At 37.3% G+C, this 12,414-nt stretch overlaps 1 protein-coding gene across 1 annotated transcript in view; it reads left to right on the top strand.

The window, feature by feature from the left end:
* Positions 1-12,414, top strand: part of ITGA8 (integrin subunit alpha 8) — a 202,716-nt gene that overhangs the window by 165,724 nt on the left and 24,578 nt on the right. Inside the window, exon 27 of the mRNA XM_020987504.2 lies at positions 3,296-3,409. Within this exon, the coding sequence (XP_020843163.1) occupies positions 3,296-3,409 (114 nt within the window). The remainder of the gene's footprint in view (positions 1-3,295; positions 3,410-12,414) is intronic.

Genomic DNA, 12,414 nt, shown 5'->3' with positions numbered 1-12,414 from the left:
TCACTGCCTAGCTGGTCCCTGAATCGTGTCGTTGGCCTCACACACCACCCATCCCTCCCACTGATAGCCACCTTATTTGGAGCCAGTCCCCAAGCCTCTAGATGTAGACAGAAACCACCCACGAAAAGTTCTACCTGTTTATCAGCTCCAGGTCCCCTATGTAAATACCATATACTTTAGAATTTCTGCCATTCCTTTGTCCCCATTTCCCTTGCTAGGATGCAATATTTCTAAAACTTAAGTTGTGTAAATTTGAATTACAATCCCAAGATCAAATTCTTTCCCTCCATCGATTTTCCTTTTTGACTTTTCAGTGGAAGAGGGTTTTTTTGCTTCTGCAAACCACCCAGAAACTTACAAGTTGCAGAGAGCATAAAAATCCAACCATCTGCTTCCACATTAATTACTTGATTGCAGTCATTAGCATTCTGGAATCTCTTTGTTTCTTATTGTTTACAAAATTACAGATCACTTTCCCCACTCTTTGTCCTCAAGTCAAACTGCTAAATAACTCTAGAAAAAGAGTGATTATGCAAAGCTGATTCAGAAATCAAAAGTTAAATAAAACCTCCTATAGTTTTTTGTTTTGTTAACAAGACTTGTTCAATCACATTTCTGATGAGGAATTTAAAAGGACAGATTTCCAGCATCTGTTTAGGGGGATCATAATATCAAATTTGCATTAAGAAACATCTATCAATTACAATCAAATGTCATTTTTGGACTAAAACTTCCAAAACTTTGGGATAGTCCATTTTACACAACTCCTACGAGAGAACCAGGGATTTGGTGGGCCAGAGAGATTCTAAAAGCAGGCATTGCCCCAAAGAGACAATGTCTATGGCTTACATCTTTCTAAAAGAGAACAAAGTCACTCTCTATTCCTGGTCCACTTCCTTCATTTCCAAGGCAAGAGACTGAAGAGAATATGGCCAGTTTAATTACTCTCCCAACCTCCCCAAGGGTAGTGTATGACCCTACCTTATACTGTTGGTCTGGGGAAGCTGACATTTATGAGACATGAGTAATCATGAGAAATGCCACTTAATAATTTTTTGTCAAAGTTGATCCACAGCCTAAAGTTTTTTGAGACTATGTATTGTTATCATTCTCAACTAACGTGTTGTTAATACATATGTACTATGTACTGATGCATTAAAGTTTGTGAATCAAATTCTCTTGGCACCTAAATGTCTATGTAGTACAAGTAACCTTTACCACCACTATATGTACAAAGCATCTATGGAATTTTGATTGAATTAGCTGGTGGAGACTTTAGCGATCATTTTTCCAATGGGTCTGTGAATTTACTTCCTATTTTTATAACTGTATTTCAACGGATCTGGGTTTCTTGGGGGTCATCCTATGTATTTTATGCATTAAAAAACATTATTCTGAGAAGGAGCCATGGACTTCACTAGACTGCCTTTACACAAAAGGTTGAGTCGCCAATCTAGCCCAACTCTTTAATCTTACAGATGAGGAAATGGAGACCCCAAAACTCTAAGTAACTTAAATTGCTTTAAGTCACACCCCTAAGCAGTGACACAGCTGGGCTAAGTCTCCTGACTCTCAGGCCAGTGTTCCTTCTCCTAGACTTTGCCCTAATACTCACTTTTGCAGAACTACCCAACGAGCCTTAAAGGAGAATGCACCAAAATAATTGCCTTATTTTATCAATTCCATTCAGGTCAAATTTTCCTGGCTCAAAAACTGATAGCTCATAACATTCTGCTCACTCTCCCTATCCAGAATGTAAGTACTATTCAGTGATACAATCCAAAAGGAAAAATGGAATTCATCCTCCAAAATTTCATATTAAAGGCAACTTTTCAAGAACTTAGGTACTTCATCCAATGAGGAACACTTATAAGAAACTGGGCATCTTTGGGATCTGGATTCAATTTGTCAGATTTTTTTTGGGGGGGGTAGGGGGAACTATCTAGTAAGTTGTGACTCTGATGTAATCCATATGGCCCTTAGTGGGCAGAGGGATTAATGGGACCAAAGAAGTATTTGATTTATAATCAGAGTCGTTCAGACACAGAGACAAACAAATTTCCAAGCACCAGTCACTTAATCATCTGAATTAGGTTTCCTTAATTTACTTGATCTACTGGCGTTATCACAAAATAGCCGTAAGAAGCAGGCTGCTGTAGCAATGGCCTCGAGTCAGAGGATATGGGTTTCATTCTCATCCCTAACAATTCCTACATGTGTAGGACGGTACGCTTGTACTGCATGGACACACAGGGCTCGTCACTCGACTTGCCTGTGTCTTAGTTTTGCTACCAGTGTAATGGGGATGATCATTTTTGTATGACCCACTTCAAAGGGACATGGTGAGGAAAATGTCCTATAAACCTTAAAAATTTATATAAATATGAGTTTTTATCATGAATCCTTCTTTAGTGGTTTGATTCAGTCTTGCAGTATACACGTCATATAAAGGATAATTTTAAAAATGAACTGAGATGAAAGAAAGAAGGACATTCAAGTAGAACAGAAGGCTTAAGGTACATTGTAAGTGCTGTTTATTCATTCCTTCATTCATCTAGGTGGTACAGTGGACAGAGCACTGAACTTACAGTCAGAAAGACCTGAGTTCAAATCCAACCTCAGACCCTTGTTAGCTGTGTGACCTTGAACAAATCACTTCACCTCACTCAGGCTCATTTTCCTCTTCTGTAAAATGGGGCCAGTAATAACACATTACTCCTAAATGTATTGTGAGGATAAAATGAGACAGTATTTGTAAAGCTCTTTTCAAACTTTAAAATACTATACAAATGCTAGCTATCATTATTATTATTATTATTATTATTATTTTCATCCTCCTCATCATTATTATCATTATAGTCTAAACAGAGCAAGAGCATTTTGTAAAATGTATACACTACTGTTCTGGTTAGCAGAAAAAAATAAGAGCAAAGGACAATACAGTCTTTACCATGACTGTAGTCTATTACTGCAGTAAATTCTCTATGTGAAACCTCATCCTGAAATTACTATGATATACACCTATGAGGATTCCATGGATACCAAATAGTAAGGGAAAGCCAAGGGAATAAAATCACAACATTGTACCACAGTTCCCCCATCTTAGAAGTCCAGTGAAAGTTTCGGAATCTCACATTTGGTAAACAAAGAACTCTTGTGCTTCTGCTAAATTAGGACTTAGTTTATCGTTAAGTGATACCTGTGGATAAGGAAATGTGAATAATCCCCATGTCCCAGCTGAGCCATGTCATTACTGCAATCTATAAAGGCACCTCTCTAAACCTCTTTTTTACAGAATTGTACAAACATTGAGTGCTTGAGCATCTCTTGTGTGGTTGGAAGATTAGAAGGAGGTGAGAGCGCAGTACTGAAAGTCAGAGCACGCTTATGGGCCCAAACTTTTCTCCAGGTAATGAAAATGCAAAATGAATTTCAAATAGATTCTATTTGGGGTTTTTTTCGCTTTTTTTAATTTTAATTTTTCCCCAGTTACATGTAAAAACAATCTCTAACATTCATTTTTAAAACTTTGACTTCCAAAGTCTCTCCCTTCCTCCCTCCCCACCCCACCCCCATTGAGATGACAAGCAATTTACATAGGTTGTACACGTATAGTCATGCAAAACATATCCATAGTAGTCATGTTGTGAAAGAAAACAGACAAAAGAACTCAAGAAAACTGAAGTTTTTAAAAAAAAGCATGCTTCAATCTGTATTCAGATACTATCAGTTCTTTCTCTGGGGATGGATAGCATTTTTCATCATAAGTCCTTCATAGTTGTCTTGGATCATTATATTGCTGAGAATAGCTAAGTCATAGAATTTATTTTCAAAACCAAAGCAGACAACTACTTTTAAAAGAAATTTCATTTGAAGAGTTGATCCGAGTTCAGTTGGCCCTAGCCCGGTTGGGCATAATTGGATTTAAAGTGTTGTTATATCTTAGAACTTCATGTGCACCATGTTCCAAGGTAAATGAAAAGCCTTGCATAACACACTTTGAAAAAGCATTCCCTATGAGGTGGGTCTTTCCTGGTCTCTATCCAAGAAAATGTGGTCACTCTAGTACCAAAAAACCTAACATAAAGTGGTTTTACCTGTCATATGTTCAGTAACATAGACTTTAAGAATGGTATTAGAATACGGTTCCCGTGTATATATGATTTTTAGCTGACCCATTGCTTTAGATTATCTGTGAGACAGTGAATAATCAAGCAGGGAAAATGAATGGACTATTTAATGGTTTTGTTCCTTTCTTGTGTTAATAACAAAAGATTTTCCTTTAAAAAGAAATCTGATTATTTGACTATTTGTTCTGAGGTTTCTTCAACTATTTCAATGGGTATACTCTCAATCTCATTTTTTAAAAATACGTGCTGTGAATTAAATTGTACGTTCCCATGGAAATATACTTTATTTGGCTTAGTTCAAAATGCCATGTAAGATCAAATGGAAATTGTATAGGACTTAACCATGTAAATATTGTTTTGGTGCTCCCTTTCCCAGTAGTCACATTTTTTGCTTCTCCCAAAGTTCTCCTGTATCTTAATTTTCTTCAACAGATTGGGATCATAACAGCTTCTATAAATGTTTGATCTCCTGGAAATTAGTATTCCTTCCATTGGTATGAATCACAGCCTACCCATGCTTTCTCATCTAGTGTTACTCTTTCTCATGCTCTCTCATCAGCCCCTCTATAAGAGGTCCACCAAGTGATCTGGAGGTCTTCTTACTCGGGGGTATGTGAACTTATATTTTTAGGTGTTCTAGTAACCACCTGTCCGTGTAATTGGTTCCTTTTATAATACTATATTTTTATTTTATGCATATTTAAGCATCAATCTGAGAAGTCCATAAGCCTCACAAGACTGCCAAAAGGGTCAATGACACAAGAAAAAGATGACAACCCCTGTTCTAGATCATGTGCATGGATACCAACAAACCACCGGGGCTGTCCACTGGTTTTCTTGCACCACTCAGCCCATCAGGGGCTTTTATTGCCTTCTAATCTCAATGATAATCTTTATATGGTTTTTGGTGTGCAGTTCTTTGCTAGAAATATGCTACAGCCTGTTCATGCATCACTTCTTTGCCCTTTGAGTGACCTACAACTTGAATTCTTTGGAGACTCTGGTATTCTATGACTCAAAGCCATATAGCATTAACAGAAGAGTATTGGTATTTTGTTAAGGGGATCATAGATGAATGAAAGTAAAGAAAGAATATAGATAAGGGTGCATACGTTTTCCAAGCCTGAGCTGACAGGTTCCACCCTGTACCCATTTTTTTTAATTTGTGTTTTAACTAAATGCATACTTTAATTACCCACTATTCAATCAGATGCATCACAAACCACAAGCCCTTCTCTTTTCTCTGTCCAGAGGGAGTCTGGAAATGAGTTATATTATCATCAGCTCCAATCTTATATCCTGTAACACATGATTCTCTACCTCATTCCAGCATAGTCATGGAATCACTTCTACAATCTAAAAGATAAATTTCTAACAATGGATTCCTACCTTTGATCATGTTTTTGAGGTGATTCATGATGTCTTAAACTATTTTCAGTGAAATTCCTTAAAGGGCTCTAAAATTCCTAAAGTTTTGGTTTTTTATCTAAACTTACACTTGAAGTTAAATTTCTTTTTCTTTTTCATCCAAATTTGAGGATAGCATTGATTAATCTTGGATAAGATGGTTAACCAGAGAAAGAGTATTATAGATGACACTGGAATTTTGACAAATTTTAATGAATATTCACAAAAAAGTAGTATGCTATGATGGGCAAATCACTGGATTATAACAATAAATTCTGTAATAACTCATTTTTATATAGTGCTTCAAAGTACCTTCCCCCACAGTCAGCTGATAGTGGTATTAGCACCTTTTTGCAAATGAACAGACTGAGATTCAAAGAGGAAAGTAAGTTGTCCAAGGTCTTACAACTCTTAAATGATAGTTTTAATTTGAAACCTCCTCTATGTTGTTTGTTTTTCTTTGCAAAATTGCACCAACTCACCTTGTTCTCACATCATATATTTTGTCATTCTTGAGTTGACCAACACTTGCAGGAGGGAGCAGGGGCAAGGGGTGGGGAGGACATTATCAAACTGAAACCCAATCAATTGATCAACAAGCATTTATTAAACACTTACCATGTACCAGGCACTGCTAAACATTGCAAGGTCATGGAAATGACATGGAAAGATGAGATGAATGACAAGTAGGCCAGTATCACTACACTATAGAGTACGTGGAGGTGAGTAATGTGAAAAAAAAAAATACTAGAAAGAGAGGAAAGGACCAGATTGTGAAGAGCTGTAGACACCAATGTGAAAATATCCAAGCCATTTCCAAACCCTGCCAGCTGCATTCTAGATATCCTCTTCATCCCCCACCCCCTGTAACTCAGACTCTGCCCCTGGGATGCTGGTAGATGAGCCTTTGCTTTATCTTGCCCGGAAGCTGGGCACCACTACACTTTCTAGGTACTTCCAAGCTACATACCATGTGTGCCCAGCCCTTTTCTGGTTCTTCCCCTTTATGTATTGGTGTCTCCATTAAAATGGAAAAAAATCCTTTGAGGCCAGGGACAGTGTTGCTACTTGTATTACTAGAATACTTGATTATTCACTCACTCATATATTGATTTATTCATGCACAAGTCGTCACCCTCATGATGTCACATTGGTTCTCTTCAGGAATGAACACCTCTGTAACTAGATAACAAAGAAGAGAGGATAGGCTTGCCTGTGAGCCATATGTTGAAAATACTGACACTACAAATTAAAGGAATTTTTATTATAGCTTTGTAATGAGCCAGGTCAGAAAATCCAGGCATTTCACTTAGTTATAAATAGCTGTTGTATTCCTTCTATTTAATATGATTATTTCCCTGACCTACATTTATTATTAGATCTTAAATTTCTTAGATATCCTCAACATAAAAACCAGGCAACATTTAATGTTTCTTCTAAAGAATGATATAAAATAGAGAATTTTTAGTTGTTTTCACAAGAATACACTCTTCCTCATATAAATATGACCTCAATAATATCCTGGTTTTCTGGCTCCATAGCTTTTTTAATGGGATATTAAAAGACTGAATCACTCACATTCTATGGATTTGCTAAGGATTACCCTATTTTGGGGGCTGTTAGGTGGGTATAGTAGATAGAGTTCCAACCCTGGAGTCAGGAAGACTCATCTTCCTGAGTTCAAATCCAACCTCAGACACTTACTAGCTATGTGACCCTGGGTAAGTCACTTTACCCTGTTTACCTCAGTTTCCCTCATCTGTAAAATGACTTGGAAAATAAAATGGGAAACCACTGCAGTATCTTTGCCAAGAAAACCTCAAATGAGGAGTTTCCTCATCAGGGATTTCCCTATAGCAATGAAACTACAAGTCCAGGCCCAATCTCTGTCCCTGTAGATAAGCCAAGTAGTACAGAAAAGAGCAACCAGAATGATGAAGGGTTTTGAGTCCATATCATATAAGGAGCACTTGAAGGATCTGAGAATGTTTAACCTGGAGAGGAAAAAAAAACTCAACAAGGATATGATGCCCCCATTATCTTGTGGTGGAAGGATTAGATTTTTTTTTTGTTTAATCCCAAAGGCCAGAATCAGGATCCATAGGTGGGAGTTGCAAAGGTGTAAATGTAAGCTTGATGTCAGGGAAAATTCCCTTTGAGTTGTAGTTATCTATAAGTAAAACAGGCTGCCTCAGGAAATAGTGGTTCCCACTCATTGAAAGTCATCAAAGAGAGGCTGGATAGCCATTTGTCAGATATATCATAATGGGGATTCTTTTGTTGAACTAGATGGCTATTGATGTATCTTTTTTAAATCAAATTCCATAAAGCCAGCTCCTAGATGTATTTATTAACTCAATTATTTGCTTGTTTGTTTGGTTGGGTTTTTTTTACTTTCAATCTTATCAGTCTCATCTTTGATTTTCAGGTTTTCCAATTTGATGCTCAATTGGGGACTTTTAATTTGTTCTTTTTCTAGTTTTTTTTTTAGTTGTACACCTAATTCATTGATCTGTTCTGTTTCTATTTTGTTGATGTAAGAATTTTGAAAAATAAATTTTCCCCTAAGTACTACTTTGGCTGCATCCCATAAATTTTGGTATGTTGTCTCATTGTCGTCATTCTCTTTAATGAAATTATTGATTGTTTCTATGATTTGTTCTTTCACCAACTTATTTTTTAGGGTTAGTTTATTTAGTTTCTAATTAATTTTAATCTGTCTTTCCACTGCCCTTTGTTAAATGTAATTTTTATTGCATTTAGATCCAAAAAGAGTACATTTAACATTTCTGTCTTTCAACATTTGATTTTGAGGTTTTTATGCCATAATACATGGTCAGTTTTTGTGTAGGTACCATTGCTGCTGAGAAAAAGGTATATTCCCTTCTGTTCCCATTCAGTTTTCTCTAAAGATCTGTCATATCTAACTTTTCTAATATTCTATTTACCTCCTTAGTTTCTTTTTTGTTTCTTTTTGATTAATTTATCAAGTTCTGAGAGGAGACTGTTGAGGTTGATGTACCTTCTAACTCACAAATTCTATGATTTTAAAATCATTACTTGAGTACTAAAGCCCCACATTCCAAGTTCCTGCTTATTTCATACATAGGAACCTAATGCCAAAGAAGATAGATTTATGTGCTTTCCTTTAAATATGTGTACTTTCTAATTCTGTAATTTAATAGTTTTGTCATACAGCCTTCTTTCCCCATCCTTATGTTTGGTATCCCATTGGAAATCTGTGGACCACCATTTTGGCATAAATGTTCCCCTAAGTGCTCCTTTGTCCACGGGCCATCCAGAAAATATTTTCTTTCAGTTTAGTCCAGACTATCTTGGGATCTATGACTGCTGCATGAAACATAAAGTCTAGTTGAAGGTTTAAAGTTTTGCCAGTAATTGCTTAAGCTTTTTATTTCAGACCACAAGGCTTTTGTTTCCAGTAAATGGTGAATATTTAAGCACAGGCTCCATAAATTGTCCGTGTGGTCAAAAATAAAGTACTCCTTGAAAATGAGTTAGGAAGCAGGAGAGTGGGAGTGGGGAAGAACACTCAGCTGCCAGCACATACTAGCTGTTTGCCCAACTCAAAAGCCTCCATCTCTATTAGTTGCCAACCCCATAGTTTTTATATGTACCATTACAGAAAGCAAATTGTTCTACAAAAGTACATAACAGAGGCAGCCAGTGGTCTCCTAACCTCAGTTTAAATGAAGCAGTTATGGAAGAGGTGCAGGGCATTTCCGGAGTATTAATGGCTATTTGGGGCAAGTGGATGGGCCAAGATACTGTCAAAGGATATTAACCCCAGCTGGTTTTTCAGTTTTTGAAACCCTTCAATATGGCAGTGATTGGTGTTATTAGAATAAATTACTATATGGGAGAATAAATCCCCTAATCCTTACCCCACTCCAGTATGATAGTCGTTAAATAAAGAGTGTGATTAAGAGAGCACCACTCACTTGGATCTACCCAGCCAACATAATTTATTCAATAACCCATGTATTTACCAGAGACATGGCTATGACATTATAGAAAAGAGATCCTAAAACAAAGAACCAGGTGATTTTGAAGGCCTATCCATTCAGCTGCCAGTTAACTTCTGCCTAGATGGCCCTGGCCTGTGGCTTGCGATCATTTCAAGGAAGAGACAAGTAGATCCCTTTCTAAAAATGTTGGGAACCTTTGGCATATGAGTACAGAACTAGGAGAGTAAATTGTATTTTCCATTTTCCTTTAGCTCCCTCCCCCTCCACTTGCCCACAGCCTAATTTCTTTTAGATCCAAGGACTATATGCCCATATGTCTGAAATAAGATCAGAGTATGTGAATTTCCACTTTTTCTTTTCCAAAGTACCTTTTCGTGAATTTTCATGATGTCTTTGTGTCATTTCCCCGATTTCCCCATATGTCCACTCCCTGATTTGGTAGAGAACTCTGATCTAAAGTAATAAGTAAGCCCAATCCCCTATACACTCCAGGGAAAATAAATCATCTGAAACATTTATTGCATGGGCCCTTCCACATCAGGCAGGTGCTGGAACCATTACAGGAGGGTTTCCTCCATGCAGGATTCAAAGCCATGGATCACTGGTACAGGTCAGACAAGGCTTTGAGTGGAGAAAATGTAAACACTTCACCTTGATGGTAATTTTCTTGGTGAGACAGTTCAGCAAATTAAAGATGAATTCATTTGTAAAGGCAGAAAGGGGAAGAATAGGACATGTTGAGGAAGAGAAATGGGATGATGCCTTAGAAAAGTTAGGTGAAATTGAGCAGTTGAAATGGCCCACACACTTTTTCTAAAATAAAAATAAAAATCCATCTTGCACCTCAAAGTGAGATTTATCTTAAAACAGTTTTTATCTACTCCTTATTCAAAAATTTTCAGTGCATTTCATTACCAGACTCCTTTGTCTGACCTTGAAAGCCACCCACAGGCTAGAACCCAGCTATCTTTCCACTTCTTTGTTTCTTGCTGCCTGGGACCCCTCCATACCATGCAAGTCAGGAGTTGAGAACCTTCCCATTTCCAAGTTGTCTAACTGACCCAAAGTGTCTTCCTTGCAAACTTTTTTTTTTGGCAAAGGACTTGCTATTCCCTTTCCTGAAATGCCAATAAAGTTACAGGGTCTGGTCTGTTTCAGCAGCTGCCAGGTAGCAATTTGATCCAATTCAATGAGCATTTATTATGTACCTACTGTGTACTAATGTATTGCAGCAGAAAGAGAAGTTCATTTTGAAGAGGTCACTTTGAGGAGACCTAGAGTCAGGAAACCCTGAGATGTAATTTGGGCTCTGACAACTACCAGCTGTGCTATCAGGAGAAAGTCACTTGACTTCACTTGGCCTCAGTTTTCTCATCTATAAAATGGTGATGATAATAATGCAGAAACTACCTATCTCACAAGGTTGTTTTGAAAGAAGGTGTTTTGACGGATCCAAGCCCTAATTCATTTGTGGCAAACATTTACCAAGCAGCTGCTCATCCAGGGCACTGTACTCCCAACCTGGGAAGATGCAAAGTTGAGCAGTACTTGGTCTCAACCATCAGGAAGCTTGTAATTTGTTCAGAAGATGATAAACTTTAAGGAGGTGGCAGTGTGTGCCCAAAGCATTTGGGAACACAGTTCTCAGTAGTAGTGAATTACTTACCACTTAAGACCATCAGGACGTTCTTTTGAGAGTATCAATCGACAGAGTAAGTTTGTTTGTGATGATGTGTATGTATATTGAGAGTAGTGTCAGTGATCCCCTGGGAGACTTAGTGTTTGGTGTGATTGAGTGAGTGGAAGCAGTCTGAGTGATCTGTCAGGAGTAGCTTAGAAGTGAAGAGAGTGATTAGTTACAAGTCAATACGGAAGCAGAGAAAGTATTCCTTGTCTTCAGTGGGAGCTATGGGATCCCCGGAGAGTTCTAGATGCTGCCTCTGGTTAATCTCCATATAAGGAACATGAGGATAATAGACGTGACTCTCTTCTCCACTCTAATGGAAGGTCTTGAGAACTGGGAGTACTTTGCTTTTATTTTGTATCCCTAGTACTTGACACAGTGTTGAACTCAGAGTAAGTAAGAGATAGATAGATAGATAGATAGATAGATAGATAGATAGATAGATAGATAGATAGATAGACAGATAGATAGATATAGATATAGTTATGTATAGTTATGTATACATAGTATATGTATATATATATATATAATAAACATTTAAATTTTTTTTAAAATTGTTGATTTTTTGATTGCTTTAATTGTGAATCAGGTATCAGGGGTGGGATGGGGGATGGTGGGGTTGAGATTAGGATGATGCGTGTTCACGACTGAGTGGGATTGATTCCCAGCCAGGAGTCTGGTCTGACTGCACCATAGAGAAAAGGGGAAATAGTGGGTGATAAAGCTAGAAACATAAACTGGAGATAGACTGTGAAGGAATTTGAATGCCAAAAGAACTTCAGATTTTATACCATAAGCCAATGGAAGCCATCAAAGGATTTTGAATAGGCAAGTGACAAAATCAGACCATGAATGAGATGGCATTATATAATGCAATTCACATGTTAAAAAAGACTATGAAATTACAATCCATAGCTTCTCCACTGTGTCTGTCAGAGTGGTTTATAAGATAATTATGTATCTATTAGAAAATGGATTGCAACCACCAGGTTTATGTGAGGTAAAAATCATGGGTAAAGTTGTTCAAACTCTTATAGATTAATAAGATCATGATTGAGTAACCCAATAAGATCAGCCTTGGCCAGACAGCAAAAAGTCAAGAAACTGGAGATAAATCACCAAAATGGTACTAGACCCAAAGCAATGGTATAGTGGAAATAGCATAGAATTGGGAATTAGAATCTGGTTTTGAATGTAGATTTGT

This window comes from Phascolarctos cinereus, unplaced genomic scaffold (assembly GCF_003287225.1).
Source record: "Phascolarctos cinereus isolate Bilbo 61053 unplaced genomic scaffold, phaCin_HiC Scaffold_1;HRSCAF=81, whole genome shotgun sequence".
NCBI lineage: Eukaryota > Metazoa > Chordata > Mammalia > Diprotodontia > Phascolarctidae > Phascolarctos > Phascolarctos cinereus.
This window is presented reverse-complemented; position numbering and strand designations above follow the sequence as displayed.